The 22712-nt window shown below is 46.7% G+C and overlaps 1 protein-coding gene across 2 annotated transcripts in view; it reads right to left on the bottom strand.

The window, feature by feature from the left end:
* Positions 1-22712, bottom strand: part of LONP1 (lon peptidase 1, mitochondrial) — an 829185-nt gene that overhangs the window by 286599 nt on the left and 519874 nt on the right. For both annotated transcript variants that reach the window (XM_075352644.1, XM_075352645.1), the window contains exon 14: positions 7469-7609. In XM_075352644.1, the coding sequence (XP_075208759.1) occupies positions 7469-7609 (141 nt within the window). The remainder of the gene's footprint in view (positions 1-7468; positions 7610-22712) is intronic.

Here is a 22712-nt window from a genome sequence, read left to right as displayed (position 1 = left end):
GCTAGGTGCTACAGCTAGTTATATATAATAGTCTCCCCACACCCATAATTCTGCCCACCTTTCAGCATTGGCTTCAGAGCCGAGAGGTGGGCTAGAATATGGGCGTTAGGAGCAGTGAAAATTAATTTCCTTTAATAGTTGGCACACTTGTTCGCTAGAGATGAGCGAACCTTTGGAAGTTCGGTTCGGAGGGTACAGTTAAACTTTAGATAAAGTTCGGTTTGTGACCCTGACTTGACCTGAACCTTAATGGAAGTCAGTAATTGGGCAGTTTATGTCTCCTCTCACATGCAGCCAGCCAGAAGAACAACACTTCCAGGGGAGAGTGGGCGGGAATTTTCATTTTTTTTTTTTGTGAGTGTATGTGCACATCAAATCTGATCACGCTGAATTTATCCCCAGTGAGAGCCATTCAAACATTGCAAGCAGCTTGCTCGAACTTCGAATTCGAACTTCAGGACATTCCTCCCAAATTTGGGGGAAAAAAAAGTGTGTCTTATAGTCTGAAAGAAGGGAATTTTGTTTACTTACCGTAAATTCCTTTTCTTCTAGCTCCTATTGGGAGACCCAGACAATTGGGTGTATAGCTTCTGCCTCCGGAGGCCACACAAAGTATTACACTTTAAAAAGTGTAACCCCTCCCCTCTGCCTATACACCCTCCCGTAGATCACGGGCTCCTCAGTTTTGGTGCAAAAGCAGGAAGGAGAAAACTTATAAATTGGTCTAGGGTAAATGCAATCCGAAGGATGTTCGGAGAGCTGCAAACCATGAACCAAAAGAACAATTCAACATGAACAACATGTGTACACAAAAGAACAACCAGCCCGAAGGGTACAGGGGCGGGTGCTGGGTCTCCCAATAGGAGCTAGAAGAAAAGGAATTTACGGTAAGTAAACAAAATTCCCTTCTTCTTTGTCGCTCCATTGGGAGACCCAGACAATTGGGACTTCCAAGAGCAGTCCCTGGGTGGGTAAAAGAATACCTCAATAACAAAGAGCCGAAAACGGCCCCCTCTTACAGGTGGGCAACCGCCGCCTGAAGGACTCGCCTACCTAGACTGGCGTCTGCCGAAGCATAGGTGTGCACTTGATAGTGTTTCGTGAAAGTGTGCAGACTAGACCACGTAGCTGCCTGACACACCTGCTGAGCCGTAGCCCGGTGCCGCAATGCCCAGGACGCACCCACGGCTCTGGTAGAATGGGCTTTCAGCCCTGCAGGAAGCGGAAGCCCAGAAGAACGGTAGGCTTCGAGAATCGGTTCCTTGATCCACCGAGCCAAGGTTGACTTGGAAGCCTGCGAGCCCTTACGCTGGCCAGCGACAAGGACAAAGAGCGCATCTGAACGACGCAGGGGCGCCGTGCGAGACACGTAGAGCCGGAGTGCTCTCACAAGATCCAAAGAGTGCAGATACTTTTCACACTGGTGAATTGGATTAGGGCAAAATGAAGGCAAGGAGATATCCTGATTGAGATGAAAAGGGGATACCACCTTAGGGAGAAATTCCGGGACCGGACGTAGAACCACCTTATCCTGGTGAAACACCAGGAAGGGGGCTTTGCATGACAGTGCTGCTAGCTCAGACACTCTCCGAAGTGATGTGACTGCCACTAGGAAGGCCACCTTCTGCGAAAGACGTGATAGAGAGACATCCCGCAGCGGCTCGAAAGGTGGTTTCTGAAGAGCCGTTAGCACCCTGTTAAGATCCCAGGGTTCCAGCGGACGCTTGTAAGGTGGGACTATGTGGCAAACTCCCTGCAGGAACGTGCGGACCTGCGGAAGCCTGGCTAGGCGCTTTTGAAAAAACACGGAGAGCGCCGATACTTGGCCCTTGAGAGAGCCAAGTGACAAACCCTTGTCCATTCCGGATAGAAGGAATGAAAGAAAAGTGGGTAAGGCAAACGGCCATGGAGTAAAACCGTTAATAGCGCACCAGGATAGGAAGATTTGCCAAGACCTATAATAGATCTTGGCGGACGTAGGCTTCCTGGCCTGTCTCATGGTGGCAATGACATCCTGAGATAACCCTGAAGACGCTAGGAGCCAGGACTCAATTGCCACACAGTCAGGTTGAGGGCCACAGAATTCAGATGGAAAAACGGGCCTTGTGACAGCAAGTCTGGGCGGTCTGGAAGCGCCCACGGTTGACCCACCGTGAGATGCCACAGATCCGGGTACCACGACCGCCTCGGCCAGTCTGGAGCGACGAGAATGGCGCGACGGCAGTCGGACCTGATCTTGCGTAACACTCTGTGCAGCATCGCCAGAGGAGGAAACACATAAGGCAGTTGAAACTGTGACCAATCCTGAACTAACGCGTCCGCCGCCAGAGCTCTGTGATCCTGAGACCGTGCCAGAATGCCAGGACCTTGTTGTTGTGCCGTGACGCCATGAGATCGACGTCCGGCGTTCCCCAGCGGCGACAGATCTCTCGAAACACGTCTGGGTGCAGAGACCATTCCCCCGCGTCCATGCCCTGACGACTGAGAAAATCTGCTTCCCAGTTTTCTACGCCCGGGATGTGAACTGCGGAGATGGTGGAAGCTGTGGCTTCCACCCACTGCAGAATCCGTCGGACTTCCTGGAAGGCTTGACGACTGCGAGTGCCGCCTTGGTGGTTGATGTATGCGACGGCAGTGGCGTTGTCCGACTGGATACGGATCTGCCTGCCCTCCAGCCACCGATGAAAAGCCAATAGGGCGAGATACACTGCCCTTATCTCCAGAATATTGATCTGAAGGGATGACTCTATCGGAGTCCAGGTTCCCTGAGCCCTGTGGTGGAGAAAAACCGCTCCCCACCCTGACAGGCTCGCGTCCGTGGTGACCACAGCCCAGGTTGGGGGTAGGAAGGATTTTCCCTGCGACAGAGAGTTGGGAAGGAGCCACCACTGAAGTGACGTCTTGGTTGCAAGGGAAAGAGAGACGTTCCTGTCGAGGGAAGCCAAACTCCAGTCCCATTTGCGGAGAATGTCCCATTGGAGTGGCCGAAGATGGAATTGCGCAAACGGGACTGCCTCTATAGCTGCCACCATCTTCCCCAGGAAGTGCATGAGGCGCCTTAAGGGGTGTGACTGACTCCGAAGAAGGGATTGCACCCCTGCCTGCAGAGAAAGCTGTTTGTCTCTCGGAAGCTTGACTAACGATTACTGGGTATGAAACTCCATCCCGAGGTACGTCAGTGATTGGGTCGGTGTCAACTTGGATTTCGGGAAGTTGATCATCCACCCGAACCGCTGGAGAGTCGCCAGGGCGACAGATAGACTTTGTTGACACGCCACCCGAGACGGGGCCCTGACTAGGAGATCGTCCAAGTAGGGAATCACCGAGTGGCCCTGGGAATGCAGAACCGCCACAACGGATGCCATGACTTTGGTGAAAACCCGTGGTGCTGTCACCAAGCCGAAAGGCAATGCCACGAACTGGAGGTGTTCGTCCCCGATGGCGAAACGCAGGAAACGTTGATGCTCGGGTGCGATCGGTACATGGAGATAAGCATCCTTGATGTCGATCGATGCTAGGAAGTCTCCTTGTGACATTGAGGCGATGACCGAGCGGAGAGATTCCATCCGGAACCGTCTGGTTCTCACATGTCTGTTGAGCAGCTTGAGGTCCAGAACAGGACGGAATGACCCGTCCTTTTTTGGCACCACGAACAAGTTGGAGTAAAATCCGCGACCACGTTCCTGAAGGGGAACGGGGATCACAACTCCTTCCATCTTTAGAGCGGCTACTGCCTGAAAAAGTGCGTCGGCCTGTGCGGGGGGGATAGCTTGTAGTGCCCACATGGCTGCAAAGGCCGGGGCAAAAGACGCGCCCGTGGCCTCATAGATGGACTTCACCAAGAGCTCAATCTGTCTGTCAGTGGCATCTTTTAGCGATGAGCCATCTGCAACCGACACCACGGATCTAGCCGCCAATCTTGAGACTGGAGGATCCACCTTGGGACAGTGAGCCCAACCCTTAACAACTTCAGATGGAAAGGGGTAACGCGTGTCAGTGAGGCGCTTAGTAAAGCGCTTGTCCGGGACCGCTCTGGGCTTCTGGACAGCGTCCCTGAAGTTAGAGTGATCAAAAAACGTATTGCGAGTACGTTTGGGGAACCGAAACTGGTGTTTCTCCTGCTGAGACGCCGACTCCTCTACAGGAGGACGCCGACTCCTCTACAGGAGGAGGCGGGGGAGAGAGATCTAACACCTGGTTGATGGACGAGATAAGATCATTTACTAAGGCGTCCCCCTCAGGTGTATCAAGGTTAAGGGCGACGTCAGGGTCAGAGCCCTGAGTTCCCACGTCCGCCTCGTCTTCCTGAGAGTCCTCAAGCTGGGATCCCGAGTAGTGAGAGGAAGTCGGGGAAGAGTCCCAGCGAGACCGCTTAGCCGGTCTAGGACTACGGTCCGGGCAGGAGTCTTCCGCCTGAGACCGAGGGCCCAACCTATGAGCGCGCTGAGGCGCGGACCGAGAGGGGCCTGGAGGCGACGAGCCAACAGGGGCCGGGGCCTGTGAAGGGTCCGGTCTGGACTGCAAAGCCTCTAGCAGCTTAGAAGACCATTTGTCCATAGACTGAGAAATGGATTGAGAAAGTGACTCAGAGAGTTTCTCAGCCAAAGAGGCGAACTCTGTCCCTGCAGCCTGGTCAAGGGGAGCAGGGGGGTCTAGGTGAGCCGAGGGGCCCACCAGTGTCCGAGGCTCCGGCTGAGCAAGCGAAGCAGGGGTCGAGCATTGCTCACAGTGAGGGTAGGTGGAACCCGCAGGTAACATAGCCCCACAAGAGGTACAGGCCGCAAAAAAACCCTGTGCCTTAGCAGCTTTGCTCCTTGTGGACGACATGCTGTTGTCTCCTAGGAGAGTGATCACTGAGGGTATATGGGAAAGGGGTATACAGCCCACCGAACAGATAGATATAGATATATACGTATCTAATCCAGCACCCTAAGGGGACCAGCACCGGGTGACCGGTGTGGCTTACCGACCGCTAAAGAGCGGAGTGTGTCCTCCAGATTCCCTGCCTTGGATCCCCCTGAGCTGCAGAGCTGTTCACTGAGAATCCTCGGTCTGCAGAATGCCAAAAAATGGCTGCCAGAGCTCTCAGGGGAGGAGTGGAGCCGTGGGCGGCGCCAGGAAAGTGCGGGAATCTGGGGTCCCCACAGTGATCAGTGAGGGGGGAGGAAACATGCAGGATGCTCCAGCCCTCACATCCGACGTCAGGCCGGTAATCCCGCCCTTACCCCTGACAGGCAGGCCCGGGGGCGAAATTTTTGCGACTAGGCCGTGATGAAGCCGGGGACTAAATTTGAGACCGCGCCCGACAAGCAGGCACGGTCGGCGCGGAAGTCCACCGGCCTCTTGGATTCAGCAGCCGCCGCGGCTTCCGGGAAGAAGGTGCGCTCCCTGCACAGTCCCCCATGGGGACACAGAGTACCTTTGAGTTGCAGGGCCCGGTCCCTGAGGATGAAGATGCTCCGGTCCGGCAGGTTCCCACAGGGGCTGCGGATGGAGCACGGTCCCAGTAAATGGATGACCGCTTAGGATCCCACTTCTCCCAGAGCCGCTTAAGGGATGGTGAAGGAGACGGCATGTGGCTCCAGCCTCTGTACCCGCAATGGGTACTTCAACCTTAACAACACCGCCGACTTAGTGGGGTGAGAAGGGAACATGCCGGGGGCCCCGTGGGGGCCCTCTTTTCTTCCAACCGACGTAACTAAGTTGAGAATGCATGAGTGGATGTGTGCCTCCTTCCACACAAAGCATAAAACTGAGGAGCCCGTGATCTACGGGAGGGTGTATAGGCAGAGGGGAGGGGTTACACTTTTTAAAGTGTAATACTTTGTGTGGCCTCCGGAGGCAGAAGCTATACACCCAATTGTCTGGGTCTCCCAATGGAGCGACAAAGAAAATATGGTACCTCAAAAGTGCCATTGGTCAGAATTGTAAAATCTGGCCTGGTCAGGAAGGTGAAAAGAAGATGGGTGGTGAAGGGGTTAATTGATTAAAACTTAAATTTTTTAAAGCATTCTTACTTTTTAGACCCTTGCCCAAAGCTTTTGCAAAGTACTGTATATTTTTTATTGAATCAAAAAATAAATAAAATAATACAGTTTAAACACAAATGAACAAAACCCCTTAATTATTAACCCGTAGAAAATACGGTAGGATCCTTGTTTAAATTAATCTGTTGACAGATTACCTTTAAACAGATGGAATCAAAGCTAGACTGCTGATAAGACAGCAATTGGCTATATATAGTGGCAAGCTTCTGAGCCCACTCCATACCTCTGCACACAATGTTCTATGTCCATGCAATACAAGTCAAACGTTGGGAAGAAGTTTAGGGCTACATTTTTTTTTCTCAGGATTTTCTTTTGCATTTTTTTTTCTTTTTACAGTTTTTGCTACTTTTTTTTCCTCATTTAGGCACTGTGCGCACACTGTGGATTTGTTTCTCCAGCGAAAAACGTACCTTTTGGCAGAGAAACGCATCTACCCACGGAAAAACTGCCCCAAAAATGCTTGTGTTTTTACCGCGGTTTGGTGCGTTTTTACTGCGTTTTTTTAAGATTGAACATAGGGAAAAAAGCAGAAAAACGCAGAAAAGAAGTGACATGCTACAGTACTTTTTTTTGCTGCAGAAATTCTGCAGCAAAACCTGTAAGGAAAAAAAAAAAACGCAGTGTGCGCACAGCATTTTGGATCTCTCATAGACTTTGCTGGGGAAGGACTGCATGAAGTTTATGAACAAAAACAGCACTAATTCTGCAGCAAAAACCGCGGCAAAAAAACGCAGTGTGCGCACAGGGCCTTAGTCCTACTTTCATTTAGGACTTGAACATTCAATGTCTTGATTTCTGATATATGTCACTTCAATACTTGTGCAATGTTTGCAAGGCAAACAGCCTATTGGACCCTGCTGTTGATTAATGCACGCAGCTTTGCATTTTTACGGGTATACGCACAGTACGTCTTTCTCAGGTGGATTCCTCCTGGATCCCCTCTGAAAAAGTGCTGAAAACCTGACGCAAAAAATAAACAATGCACAGTAATGTAAAGTGACATTGCTGTGGACACGTACTGTCTTTTGCTATTATTATTATTTATTATTTATTTATTGCTATATCTTTTAATTACTTTAGGGTTTGGAAACTGAATTCTGGTAGTAAAAAGTTAATTCTTTGAGTGACTTCCACTCGCTAGTTACAAGATAACACAATAAGATGCTGCTGACTGAGACATCGCAAATACTGTGGTAAAACAGTTCGGGAAGATCCTCAAGAAAAAGACAAGTGGCTTTTCTAGAAAAGTAAAACTGTTAAAAATGTTCTAATCAGACAACACAACTTGTTATTTTTTGTATGTAACTGAGTACCATCAGAAAAGGGTACATGAAGTTATTACATTTTAAGCTTGGATTTACTGAATAAAATGGTGTCAAAACGTACATCATCACTTTTTATTTTCAATTTTCAGCACTCACCTTTTCCACTTGCTTCTGCAAGTTTCGCACCCCACTTTCTCTACAATACTGTTTAATCAGAACAATCAGCGCATCAGAAGTTATTCGAGTTTTCCCTTCATCTAAACCACACATAGTCAGAGCCTGTGGTACCAGATATCTCTACAGGGAAAAAAAAAGTTGAAACAAATTTAAGGATTAATTTTGTGTCTCAGAAAAAAAAAACAAAAACATTTACTACATTGCTTTATTATCCCAAAAAGTAATGAAGTCAAGAACTCCATTAAGCTTTATTCGGGAGCATGGACAAATTCATAAAAAGCAGTCATAGCAAGTAATCTCAGAGGAAACCATTTGAAACTATACTATCAGTCATACGCTTTAATATCCTCTTGACTTTAGATACTCTGACCCATTGCCAGCTTTGGGACACGAAGGCCTCATTCAGACACCCATGTTTCATGACTGTTCTATGTCTTTCATGAATACCCTAACGCAAGAGGTAGTAATGGCAGATACTATAACAGCTTTTAAAAAAAGGCTCAGAACACAAACTGGGTGTATGTGCCACACATAGAAAAAAAATTGAGAGGGGCCGCATTCTTTGCAGAATTAAGTGAAATTTTTAATGATTCCATGTTTTTTTCCTATATACCTTTGGATCACTTTTTTGAATATTGTTTGCTTATTATAACAAACCTGCACTTGTACGTTTAGTTAAGTTTATATATAAAATAGCATTCTTAATGGCACAAAAAAGTTCATGTTTTATTTCGTTTTTTTACATTTTATCACCTTTTTGTAATATAGTTTTACAATTAGCAGCATCATATAGTAATCTTAGCCAACATCTTGTACTAATGTCCCCATGCTGCAGTAATGTCCCCCATCCATGTGTCCAGTAGCATTGTGCTCATCCTTGTAGTATTTTGCCCAGTAGTATTGTGCCCATCCTTGTAGTATTGTGCTCATCCTTGTGGTATTGTGCCCAGTAGTATTGTGCCCATCCTTGTGGTTTAGTGCCCAGTAGTATTGTGCTCATACAACCCCTGGTAAAAATTATGGAATCACCTGGCTCTGAGGATGTTCATTCAGTTGTTTACTTTTGTTTAAAAAAAGCAGATCACAGACATAGCACAAAACTGAAGTCATTTCAAATGTCAACTTTCTGGCTTTAAGAAACACTAAAAAAATGATAAAAACATAATGTGCTAGCCAGTAATGGTTACTTTTCAAGACCAAACGGGGGTGGGGGGGGATTATGGAATCACTCAATTGAGGAAATAATTATGGAATCATGAAAAACAAACACAAAAGAACATTCCAATACATCACTAGTATTTTGTTGCACCACCTCTGGCTTCAATAACAGCCTGCAGTCTCTGAGGTATGGTCTTAATGAGTGATAAACAGTACTTCTCAATCTAGCTCCAACTTTCTCTGATTGCTGTTGCCAGATCAGCTTTGCAGGTTGGAGCCTTGTTATGGACCATTTTCTTCAACTTCCAAAGATTTCCAATTGGATTGTGATCCAGACTATTTGCAGGCCATGTCATTGATCTTATGTGTCTTCTTTCAAGGAATGTTTTCACAACTCTTGCTCTATGGTAGGATACATTATGATCTTGATAAATGATTTCATCATTCCCAAACATACTTTCAATTGATGAAATAAGAAAAGTGTTCAAAATTTCAATGTCAACTTGAGCATTTATTGAAGATGTAATGACAGCCATCTCCCCAGTGCCTTTACCTGACATGCAGCCCCATATTATCAATGACTGTGGAAATTTATAAGTTCTCTTCAGGCAGTCATCTTTTTATTGTTTTGCTTTTCTGTATGTAAATCCCATTTCCTTTAGGCGGTTTCTTACAGTTCGGTCACAGACATGGACGCCAGTTTCCTCCCATTCATTTCTCATTTGTTTTGTTGCGGATTTCCTGTTTTGGAGACAGTTTGCTTTAAGTTTCCTCTCTTGACGCTTTGATGTCTTCTTTGGTCTACCAGTATGTTTGACTTTAACAACCTTCCCATGTTGTTTGTATTTGGTCCAGATTTTAGACAGCTGACTGAGAACAACCAACATCTTTTGCAACATTTCGTGATTATTTACCCTCTTAAGAGTTTGATAATCCTCTCCTTTGTTTCAATTGACACCTCTTGTGTTGGAGCCATAATTCATGTCAATCCACTTGGTGCAACAGCTCTCCAAGGTGTGCTGATTCCTTTTTAGATGCAGACTAACAAGCAGATCTTATTTGATGCAGATGTTCGTTTTGGGAATCAAAATTTACAGAGTGATTCCATATTTTTTCCCTCATAATTGAGTGATTACATAATTTTTCCCCCTGTTTGGTCTTGAAAATTAACAAATACTGGCTAGCACATTATATTTTCATGATTTTTTTTAGTGTTTCTTAAAGCCAGAAAGTTGCCCTTTGAAATGACTTTAATTTGGTGCAGTGTCTGTGATCTGCTTTTTTAAACAAAAGTAAACAACTAAATGAACATCCTCAGATCAAGGTGATACAATCATTTTTGCCAGGGGTTGTACTTGTGGTATTGTGCCCAGTAGTATTGTGCCCATCCATGTGCCCTGTAGTAAGGTGCTCATCCTTGTAGTATTCTGCCCAGTAGTATTGTGCTCATCCTTGTAGTATTGTGCACATCCTTGTGGTATTGTGCCCATCTGTGTGCCCTGTAGTAAAGTGCTCATCCTTGTGGTATTGTGCTCATCCTTGTGGTATTGTGCCCAGTAGCATTATGCTCATCCTTGTGGTATTATGCTCATCCGTGTGCCCTGTAGTAAAGTGCTCATCCTTGTAGTATAGTGCACATCCTTGTGGTATTGTGCCCAGTAGCATTGTGCTCATCCGTGTGCCCTGTATTATTACGCTCATTCTTGTAGTATTGTACCCAGTAGTATTGTGATCATCTTTATGCCCTTTAGTATTGCGCCCTGAAGAACTGTGCCCCATCCTTGTGCCCTGTAGTACTGTGCTCATCCTTGTGGAAGCTGGTCATTCCACATGGCATCACAGTAAAAGAAAGTGAAACGTATGTTGGGGTTTGTTTTTGTGAGGTGGGTGGATCACTTATTAACCCACTGTACAGCTTTAAATTTTCCTTGCCTTACGGTAGGAGGCTGGTCACAGGCCAATGACTGCATCTATGTTATTATAACTATGGAATTAGCATTGTTCTGAATTCTTTCAATCAATTCTTGCTGCTATATTGGGATTTTGCACATGCATTTGCATTCTATATGTATTTTGGTCCATCTTTAACCCTTCAATACCCATGTCATGTTGGAATTTAGAACTATACATATTCCCTGTCCTCGTCTCATTTGTATTTTATACTTTTACATATTGAAATCAATTTTAATCTAATAAAAATATTTCCATGTTCACACTCCTTGTCCTCCTGTTATTGCTTGTAACCATCTTTGTAGTATTGTGCTCATCCTTGTGCCCAGTAGTATTGTAACCATCCCTGTAGTATTGTGCCCAGCAGTATTGGGCTCATCTTTGTGCCCTGTAGTATTTTGCCCGCCTTGTGCACTGTAGTATTGTGCCCATTCTTGTGCCCCGTAGTATTGTGCTCAGTAGTATTGTGCTCATCCTTGTGTCCTGTAGAATTGGGCTCATCCTTGTGCCCATCCTTGTGCCCTGTAGCATTGTGCACTGTAGTATTGTGCCCATTCTTGTGCCCCGTAGTATTGTGCACTGTAGTATTGTGCCCATTCTTGTGCCCTGTAGTATTGTGCACTGTAGTATTCTGCTCATCCTTGTGTCCTGTAGAATTGGGTTCATCCTTGTGCCCATCCTAGTGCCCTGTAGCATTGTGCACTGTAGTATTGTGCCCATCCTTGTGCCCTGTAGCATTGTGCTCATCCTTTAGTAATACAAAAAAAAATTAATTCTCCACTTTCTCTCTTATTAGGCTGGATGCCCACGATCAGTGTTTGCAAAGTTTTGGATGCTGCATGCTTCAACTGCATCCAAAACGCTGCGATGTACAATACAAGCAAAGTGGATGGGATTTCTAGAAATCCCATGCCCACTGTCCGTGTACTGCCAGCAGCAAACACTAACCGGTGGTGCAACTTTCAGAGGCCGCAGCATGTCAATTGTTGCGGAGTCGCATGCGCCCTCGCTACGGAGAACACAGCAAGGAGACCGCATTGCTCCGAACCCTGATCGAGGGCATGGGCAGCTGCGTTCCGTTCTCCTGCGGAGGAGACTTGCGGCTTCGCAGGCCAGGGCCCCGCCGCATGCAGGATGTAGCGAGTTCTGATAGTGGGCAAACACCTTACCTGCTTATGCGGCCATATGTTGGGGGTCGGCGCTGGCAGGGCTTTACTACAGTTGAATCATTTGCGGTGCAGCGCAGAGGAGCTTTCTGCACTATATCAGTGGCTGTCACCCACCAATCCGATGCAAGGAGGTAACGTCATACAGCGAGGTCACCTCTTTCCTTCTGATTGGCATGCGGCAGCCATTAGTATAGTGCAGACAGCGCCTGTGCGCAACACCGCAAAGGATGTAGTAAAGTTCTGTGGCGCCAATCCACAGTCATCCTAATGCAGTCTGTTTTTCCTTGACTGTTTGCTAGGAGAAGCTTCAAAATCTCCAAATCAGTTTTTTTCTGCATATAAGAAAAAAATGATAAAAAAACTGATGCTAAAAACTGACACACACAGTAGACCAAACACTGATGAATATTAATGTATTTGCAGCTAGGTCTAAAGAAGACTTTTTCTGTGGCTTGTGCTTTCATGATGTTCCCTCATTAAGCCATTAAGATAACCATATTTTCTTGGACATGAAAAAAAAAACGTCTGGAGGAGACCATACCATTCATGTACAAGCAGTGAAAAAGGAAAGAAAAATTTAGCTCTGCTGCAAATTCACAGCAATTACACCACAAAATCTGCATTTGCTGAGGATTCCCTGCAGAATTCTACATTAATAATTTGAAAACGATCAACATTCTTGAGTTCTGTGCAGAATTTTTACTGCTTCGTATTGATGAGGTTATCCACATATATCGTACATCGTACATTGCTGCAGATATGCTGTATGGAACCTGTACCACAAATGCAGTGTGTTATGTATCCTGTTTTGCTAGACTATCTGTAATCTTTTTTTAGGTGCCATTCTGCAATATATACAATTCTTTAAGGGAATTACACTTTGCATTAGTTTAGAGATGACCATTTTATTAAATAAAATACTGATAAATATTGTACATAACACTTAAAGGAGTTATCCGACATACACTCCAAAAAAAAATGTAAGCTAATCTGCGCTGTATTGTCATATAAATCACCCCTACATTGTTATTTTTAGTTTTCTAACTTTTGTTCCTCTTGAATTCACCCTTTATTCTCTGCAGCACCTTGTTTACATTCAGCTCCAACAAACATGACAATTTCCTGTATTCTTGGTTGCCAAACCTCAGTCAGAGCTGGCACCGCCCAGCCTCAGTGTCCAGGAACGCCCCCTGCCCTCCCTCTGCACATTCAATGGCTGTCAGTATTCTGCCCAGCACCTGACCTCTCAGCAGCATGTGACAGAGCAGAGATCCAGCTTCTCTCATCTGTGACACAGCAATCAGCTCACATCCCATCAACAATGGTAACAGAAAGAGTTGTTACATGTTCCTCACCCCTTATAGATAAATGAATACTGTGTAAGGCCCCTTTCACACGTCAGTGATTCTGGTACGTTTGTGCTTTTTTTTTAAACGTACCAGAATCACTGACATACGCAGACCCATTATAATGAATGGGTCTGCTCACACGTCAGTGATTTTTCACTGTACGTGTCTCCGTGCGGCGTACCCGCGTGTGCGTGATTGCTGCACGGAGACATGTCCATTTTTTTCTGGCATCACTGATGTTCCACGGACCACGCAGTGGTGTGGTCCGTGAAACACGTGCCAGAAAAAAACATGCTTTTAAAATAAAAAACATTTTAACTCACCCGGCGTCCAGCGATGTCCTCTGCAGCCCGTGCAGCTTGCTGCTTCTGAGCCGGCTCATTATTGTCGGGCATATTCATGATGCGCGACACAGCCGACCCGGAAGCAGCTGCTGCGGTTGTCAGCGCCGGCCGGATGCTGCACCGCGGGAGCGATCAGCACCATGGAGAGCGGGCGCAGGTGAGTTGATTACTAAGTGCAATCATGGGCCACGGATAACGGAGCCCGGATTGCACTTAGACAACCCACGTGTGCCGTGATTCACGGCACACGCAGGGACATGTGCGTGTTTTACACGCCAGTGAAAAACGTCACTGTTTTTCACTGACGTGTGAAACGGGCCTAAGGCAGACTATATATAGCACCCAATGTGAGTCTATAGTAGATATATATACGCCATGTATGTATGGTACATGTGTGTGTGCGCGTGGTTTGTGTCATATAGTTATGTGTATACATATATATATATATATATATGCACATAGATTCTCCAGGCTTATCCATCTATGTGTCACTATATGAATTGACACATTGGGCTCCGAATGTGGAGTGTGCAGATTGCATATGAGTGGTCACATGACCGTTCATTCTGACTGTCGACAACTGTGTCTGCTGCATGTGATGTGAGGATTCACATATCTACACTGTGTAGCAGCAAGCAAGAAATAGTGCGATGATAATAATAATAATCATCATCATCTACAATAAAATATAGTTACTGCAGATTTTTGTGAAAAATCTTGACCACTATTTTTTTCCTTGGGCTCCATGATATTTTGGTCATGCTGTCATACATCACAGCATGGCTATGTCACTACTAGCATGATGCAGGTCTGTGAGGTGGCTTTCATTTCTCGTTCACCGTCTGTCTCGTTCACCGTCTGTCTCTAGCTTTACGTCTCTTTTCTTTCCCTGTCTGTCTCTCTCTATCCGTCTCCCCACTGATATCTTATTACCTCTTATACTAACACTGTCCTTTGTTACTATAGTAACCAATCACAGCTGAGATTAATAAACTGTAGTTCCAGGCTCCAATCACTTTAATGGAGTCATGTTTTTTGGAGAGTAACTGTAAAGCGCAGGGTTACATTTTCCTGTGAAACCGTAGTCTACGACGTTCCCTGGGTCACATGGGTCATCTGTGCAAAAAAACGTTATTGTAAATGAGATAGTGCGGATTCCTTTAGCGGACTCACACACACACACACACACACACACTCAGCTTTATATATTAGATTATATATATATATATTTATATATATATTTATTAAAAATTGAAAGATATTTACAGTTGTGTACCGCTCATGGCGGCAGACCACGTTGCTACTAAGGGACCTGTGAGTCAGGGGGCCAGTTCCAGGGCCTGCACTGGACCCTCCTCCGTCCTGTATTGCACGTTCAACTGAACGATAAATGCCAATATAATTGAAAGCAACGATCTGACGGCTCCCTCCTCCATTATTCTCCCTGTGCTTATGAGCTTTGATGTCTCAGTGCAGAGGGCACAATGATGTCACTTCAACGCACCCTCTGCAGACCAGTGCCGAACATTCAGGACACCTGCTGCGAAGATTGGAGCAGCGGGAGAATGGGGAGAGATGAGTAATTTTTTTAATCATTAGGTGGGGCAGCCATTATACTGTTTTGATCTGTGTAGGGGCCAAAATATAGTTTGCTGTGCTGTATGAGGGGGACATTATAGTATTTGGATGTCTATGTGAAGCGCATTATACTGTGTGTGAGCCATTATAAAATGTGGTGGGTTGTGTCGGGGCTATCATACTGTGTTGATGAAACTGTACTTTGTGGGTTGGTGAAAATGGAGGTTCACGAAACTTTGCGTCATCTTTTCAGAGTAGCTACTGAAAAAAACTCGTTCTATTAGTCAGTGTAGGGGTAAACAGCCCTCTTTTCAGAGAATCAGAGGCTATTGTTGGGCAGAACCAGGACCTGGATTCCGGATGTGTGATCAGGATCAGGCACTTGTGAAATTAAAAATTAATAGTAACGTAAAAAAAAAAAAAGAAGAAAGCGCTTCATACTGACCGAGGCTCCGTTGCAGCTGTACACTGCTCCCGTGGCTTCTCCTTCACTTGCTGGGCCGCTAATTACTGCTCATTCATATGCACTGCTTTCCCCGTCCTCCAGCTGTCCTGTCTCCTGTGATTGGTTGCAGTCAGACGCACCCTTAGCGTATGTGACAGCATCTGCCTACAACCAATCACGGGCGCCAAGACGGTTGATGAGCGGGAAAGCAATTCAAGTCTGCGGATCATTATTGTGGTATAAAACGCATACAATTTTTCACTGTGTTTTTCTCCCATATTATGACACCAAGAACAGAAAAAGCATATGGCTACAGTATGCAGCCCCCAGCCGTGCGCTTATCTTGGCTGTGTATCCAAATAAGAGGAACTGCATGCAGCTTTTTTCTTGATTTACAAAAATAATTTAAAAATAAACGAAATTCAGTTCCCCCGAATTTTGGTACCCAGGAATGATAAACCACAAAAGCTGGGGGCTGGTATTGTCAGGCTGGGGAGACCCCTATTTATTGAGCCGCCCCATGCCTAAAAATAGCAGCCTGCAGCCACTCAGGATTGTCACATCCATTAGATGTGACAATCCCAGCACTTTACCTGGCTCTTCCTGGTTGCTCTGGGGCGGTGGCAATCAGGCTAATATGAAGTTAATCACAGCCCACAGCTGCCTCTAAGCCAGATATTAATCGTCAGGGTCTATGAAACACCCCCCCCCCCTTAGTAATCTGTAAGTGACAGAAAATAAACACATACACCAAGAAAAAAACAGTTTTTTGTAATTAAATACATCACCCTCATAAGCCTCTTGATTAGGCTACATTCACAGGACTGCCCCGTTTTTGCGGTCTGCAAAAAAATGGTCATGTTTTTCACGGATGCAACTGTGTGGCATCCGTTCTGTATATGGTCCGTGTGTCATCTGCGTACCTTCCTATTTTTTTCATACTGCAAAAAAACGGAAGCAGCTAGATAGATAGAGGGATAGATAGATACAGATAGCTAGAGGGATCAATAGAGGGATGGATGAATGAATGAAGGGATAGATAGAGGGATAGATAATAGATGAGAAAGACCAATATAATGTCCTACCCCCCCCCCCACATAGTCTAAGCTGGCACCCTTTAGTGCCTTTCATGTGGCACTAAAGGGTGCTTAGCCTTGTATTTAGCCAATAAATAAATAAATAAATAATTAAAAAAAAAACGACGTGAGGTCCCCCCTATCTTCTGTAGCCAGCTAGGGTAAAGCAGACGGCTGCAGCCTGCAGACCACAGCTGGCAGCTTCACCTTGGCTGGTAATCCAAAACAGAAGGCACCCCACGCTATTTAAAATTAAATAAATAATTTAAAACAAAAAACGTGGGGTCCCCCCCAAATTGCATCACCAGCCAAGGTAAAGCGGACAGCTGTGGTCTGGTATTCTCAGACTAGGGAGGTCCACCGTTCTTGGACACTCCCCAGCCTAAAAATAGCAGGCTACAGCTGCCCCAGGAGTGGCGCATCCATTAGATGCGCCAATCCTGGTGCTTCGCCCCAGCTCATCCCGCGCCCTGGTGCGTTGGCAAACGGGGTAATATATGGGGTTGATGCCGGATGTGTAATGTCACCTGGCATCAAGCCCTGGGGTTGGTGAGGTCAGGCGTCTATCAGATACCCGACATCACCAACCCAGTCAGTAAGAAATAAAAAATAGACAACAAAAAAAGTTTTATTTGAAAAAACACTCCCCACATTCCCTCTTTCAACAATTTATTGACAAGAACAATCCAATCCAGGTCCGGCGTAATCCAATAAGGGGGTCGCACGGCGATCCATACCATAGTCAATGAGACTCCCAGTCAATGAAGAATAAAATGTTCCCCATTGGCTGGGAGAGCAGTGCAGTGACCTGAGCTAACATCAATAGGTCAGCCCAGGTCACTGCAGGGGATGCCGAGCGCTGCCATCAGGAGGTTAGATGAGATCATTACCTGCAGTAACGATCTCCTGCTCTCCTGACGTCAGCGCTGTCACTGACTTCTATGCCCGCTGCATTCTACGCAGTATCGCGAGAGCCCGTGACGTCACTGCTAGTGACAGTCTCGGGCCGCCCGCGAGACGGGCAGAGAAGGCAGTGACCGCGGTGACGTCAGGAGGCAGGAGATCGTCACAGCAGGTAATTATCTCATCTAATCTAACCTGCAGCTACATGTGCAGAGAGCAGGGAGCCGCGCACACTGAGCGCTGGCTCCCTGCTCTCCTAGCTACAGTACACATCGGGTTAATTAACCCGATGTGTACTGCAGCTACATGTCACAGTGCAGAGAGCAGGGAGCCGCGCACACTGAGCGTTGGCTCCCTGCTCTCCTAGCTACAGTACACATCGGGTTAATTAACCCGATGTGTACTGAAGCTACATGTCACAGTGCAGAGAGCAGGGAGCCGCGCACACTGCTTAGCGCTGGCTCCTTGATCTCCTAGCTACAGTACACATCGGGTTAATTAACCCGATGTGTACTGCAGCTACATGTCACAGTGCAGAGAGCAGGGAGCCGCGCACACTGCTTAGCGCTGGCTCCTTGCTCTCCTAGCTACAGTTCACATCGGGTTAATTACACGATGTGTACTGCAGCTACATGTGCAGACAGCAGGAGCCGGCGCTGGCAGCGTGAGAGCGGCGGAGGCTGGTAATGAAGGTAAATATCGGGTAACCACCTTGGTTACCCGATGTTTACCTTGGTTACAGCTTACCGCAGCTGCCGGCTCCTGCTCCCTGCTCGCTTCATTTCGTCGCTCTCTCGCTGTCACACACAGCGATCTGTGCGTCACAGCGGGAGAGCGACGACCAAAAAAATGAAGCTGGACATTCAGCAACGAGCGGCGACCTCACAGCTGGGGCCAGCTCGTTGCTGGATGTCACACACAGCGACAGCGACGGGACGTCGCTGCAACATCACAGAAAATGGCGACGTAGCAGCGACGTCGTTGTCGCTGTGTGTGATACCACCTTTAGCAGTCAGTGTCCCGCTCCCTGCCAGCCCCGCGGCGTGAGAAGAGCGGGCATCCGCGGGGCTGGCGAGGGACACAGACTGATGCACATACACAGATGACCCATGATGACACAGACAGCGCGCACGGGGGGGGGGGGGGGGACAGTTCCCAGGGCGTCAGGCAGTAAACATGATAAAGCGCTGGGGACACAGCGCTGACAGTGTATCTGACAGCAAGTGTTCCTTGCCTTATTGAACTGGACACTGAATCGGCTGGAATTCAGGGCGCACGTAGCTGGGCACAGGAGGCGGGGGAGGGAGACTACGGAGTGTGTAGGAGGTTGTGGGCAGAGTACGGGGTGCAGGGGAATGTGTGGGAGGGTGCAGGGAACGGGGGCGGTTACTCCACGCACTGTACAGCCCAGCAGGGAGGCGACATGCTGTTCCAGATTTGCATGTCAACATGGCCCTGCCCATGTAGACATGAAATGACCGGAAGCAGCAAAATCGCGGCAGGAGCGGTCACATGACCACTCTGAGCCGGGGGAGAGGGGCTGACAGCGGGGCAGGTAAGTGGTCTCTATCTACTTACCTGCCCCAATGTAGCCCAATAGTGTAATAATGAAAAAAAGTCAAAAGAAGCCGGATAACCCCTTTAAGAAAAGCAGTCTCAAGGGTCTATAATGTCACTCTAAAACGATCCATCATTCTTCCAAAACTGGCTCTGAACTTTCAAGTTGTAGAATCCCAGCTCTAAGCCAGCGCAACCTCAGACTTCACTAAGCCGTTACCAAATTGCAGCTAATACTGTTGTCCACCCTGTCTGTCTGACCGAATACTGAACAAACCAAGTATACAGAGGTCGGAGGCGGCGGCTCACACTGCTTTTCAGCCTGCTATCTGATCTAGTACTGGACATACCAAATGTGCAGAGGTAAGAGGCGGCTACTCACACTGCTGTCCAGCCAGTCTATCAGATCTAATACTGGACATACCAGCGGTGCTGAGGGAAGAAGAGGCTGCTCATACTGCTGTCCACCCTGATATTCCGATCTAATCCTGAAGATGCAAGATGTGCTAGAGATGAGCAAATTTGTGTGAAATTGAATTTTCCCAAATTCTAAAAAATCTATAAAAATATTCTATAAAAATCTGTAAACTAATCAATAAAAATATTCTTCAAAAATACAGACTTTGTTTTCAGTTCGCATAATGTGAAATCAGTAGAATAGCAGGCAGCTGAATAAAAGTGTGTGGGTAAATTATATACATATATACATATGTATATATATATATAAGTAACAGTAATATTTACCTCACTACCCACCTCGACTAGGACTCCGACGTCATGGTGCACATTGTGATGTCTTGACTAGAGTTGAGCGCGGTTCGTGGTTCTCCAGTTCGCGGTTCGAGTGATTTTGGGGGCTGTTGTAGATCGAACTAAAACTCGAGCTTTTTGCTAAAGCTCGATAGTTCTAGTTACGTTCGAGAACGGTTCTAGCAGCAAAAAGCCAAGCTAATTACTAGTTGGCTTTCCGCTGTAATAGTATAAGTCACTCTGTGACTCACACTATTATGAAATTTCAGCGTATAGTGTGCGGGAACAGCGCATTCAGATCACTGCTGCTGGGATAATGGCAATCGACATTTTTTTTTCCCTTTTCTTCCTTCCCTAAGCGCGCGCCTGTAGTGGGGTGGGCCAGCATGTCAGCCAATCCCAGACACACACACAGCTAAGTGGACTTTTAGCCAGAGAAGCAACGGCATGGCATGTGTGATAGGATGTCCATGTCACATGTCCCTGCATTATAAAAACGGGTATCTGCCCGTCCGGACGCCATTATCTCTTCTGCGTCTGGGTGTGAGTCACTGCTGGCGTAGCTCCTGTCTCCGATACTGCTGTGTACGCTCTACACACAGCGCTATACAGAATAGGGATAGAAGTTTCTATTAGCCCTTGTAAGGGCTTATAACAGCAGGCTCAGAGCCATAGGTGACAGTCAGGTCCGTGGAAACAGATTTTAACACCTACAGAAGATAACAGCCTCTGTGTAGCTAAGGTCAGGGATTTCCTCGCTGCATTTCCCCATTAGTAGGGATAGAAAGTGAGGCTTCCTTTCCTGTACACTGACCCACAACCCTGCCACTGTACCCTCCTGCCCTTTGCACACTCAAGCTCATTGTTACTAAGCCATTATATTAGCAAACACTGAGTAAACTTAGTGGCATCCTAAAAGTGGCTGTTGGACTTCCATTAGTGTCCCACTAGTGCAAATCTACTTGCAGCACCTCTGCATTGCACACTCAAGCTCATTGTTACTAAGCCATTATACTAGCAAACACTGAGTAAACTTAGTAGCATCCTAAAAGTGGCTGTTGGACTTCCATTAGTGTCCCACGAGTGCAAATCTATTTGCAGCACCTCTGCATTGCACACTCAAGCTCATTGTTACTAAGCCATTATACTAGCAAACACTGAGTAAACTTAGTGGCATCCTAAAAGTGGCTGTTGGACTTCCATTATTGTCCCACTGGTGCAAAGCTATTTGCAGCACCACTGCATTGCACACTCAAACTCATTGTTACTAAGCCATTCTAATAGCAAACTATGCTGCGAGTTTAAGGGCTGTAGTTGCATTGTCAGGGATAGTTATTGTTGTTTATTCTGCTGTTAATAAAAAGATAGACCACCGCTGCAATCTACACCACCTCTCAATTTTTAATACCACATTTTAAGTGCACAATCTTTTCGCAATCAAAATGAGTGGCAAAATGACAGCTGCTAGTGGAAAGGGGAAGAGGCGTGTTGGAAAAGGAAAAAAGGGGTTTGTCCGTGGTGAAGGTGGCAAAGCTCCATTAACATCTGCTGAAGATAGACCATCTTCCAGCAAAAGTAAGATGTCTACTACTTACCGTGGACAATCCGATGTGCTCCCTTTTTTACAGACACGAACAACTGGAACAAAGGTAGATGATGGCCAAAAAAAGAAAATGCTTGAATGGATCTCAAATGGTCCAACAAGTGCCCTCTCTGCCACCTCAACTACCGCATCCAAAAAACACCAGTCCTCTGAGTTGTCATCCCAATCACACTTGCTTTCTCCCAGCTCTGAAGTCTCCATCTGTATGGTGGAACTGAGATGGCTGAGTCTGCAGAGCTGTTCAGTCACACTATAGCCTGGGAATCAGAGGTCTGCTCCCAAGCTACAGTGAGTACAGACCATGAAATGGTCTGCAGTAATGCCCAGTACCTTTGTGACTCTGATTCAGGCCGTGAGGACCAAGTTTCTGAGCATAATGTTGACCCTTATTCACAAACTGTAACACCTGTTGTTATAGACAATGAGGAACATACTGATGACGATGAGACGCAAATACCAGATTGGGATGACAACTTAAATATTCGGTCAGGGCAGGAAGAGGCTCGGTCTGATCGGTGAGGGGAGTGCAAACACAACAATTGATGAGGAAGTTCTATATCCCACCTACTGTCAACCCACAGTCAGGCACTCGAGGATGTGAACAGAGGCGGTGGAGGAGGATGCAAATGACGACGAAGTTACCTTGTGCCTTCCTGGACAGAGGAGGAGTACTGGTAGCACGTCAACAACTGCATCCTCAGCCACCACTGTGCCTCTGAGCACTAGTCGGGGTGGATCAGCAGGTCGCATGCCCTCTAAGCCTTGCCTAGCCTGGTCCTTTTTTGACATAGCAAAAGATCGGCCAAATTATGTGATCTGTAAAATTTGTCGTGATTCTGTTAGTAGAGGGCAAAACCTCAGCAGTTTGACAACTTCTTCCATGAATCGTCACATGAATAAATATCATATGTCCCAGTGGGAAGCTCACCGTGCTACAATGCGGCCTAGCGGAGCGAACCATCCACCGCCTGCCCCTTCCAGTGCATCCGCGCGCTCTTCATCTTCTAGGACTGTGGGGACAGCTGTCACACCTGGTTCTCCACGCACAATTTCCACCACTGTAACCGCAACAGGCAGTTTGCTTGGTAGGTCGTCAGTTGGTTTGGAAGGGGAAACAAGTGCGTGTGTACAGCTCTCTCAGACATCAATAGCACCAACGTTGGATGAAGGCAACATCATGTCTATGCCTGCACTTTCCTCACAAACCTGCATTTTTCCAGGGACACCCTACTCAACACCGTCTACACACAGCAGCCACATCTCTGTCCCTCAGATGTGGACAAATAAAAGGCCATTTCCTGCGACCCATGACAAAGCTAAGAGATTGACTTTATCCCTCTG

This window comes from Anomaloglossus baeobatrachus, chromosome 1, assembly GCF_048569485.1.
Source record: "Anomaloglossus baeobatrachus isolate aAnoBae1 chromosome 1, aAnoBae1.hap1, whole genome shotgun sequence".
In the NCBI taxonomy this organism is placed as follows: Eukaryota; Metazoa; Chordata; class Amphibia; order Anura; family Aromobatidae; genus Anomaloglossus; species Anomaloglossus baeobatrachus.
Note: the sequence above shows the minus strand (reverse complement) of the source record. Positions and strands in the feature narration are given on the sequence as shown.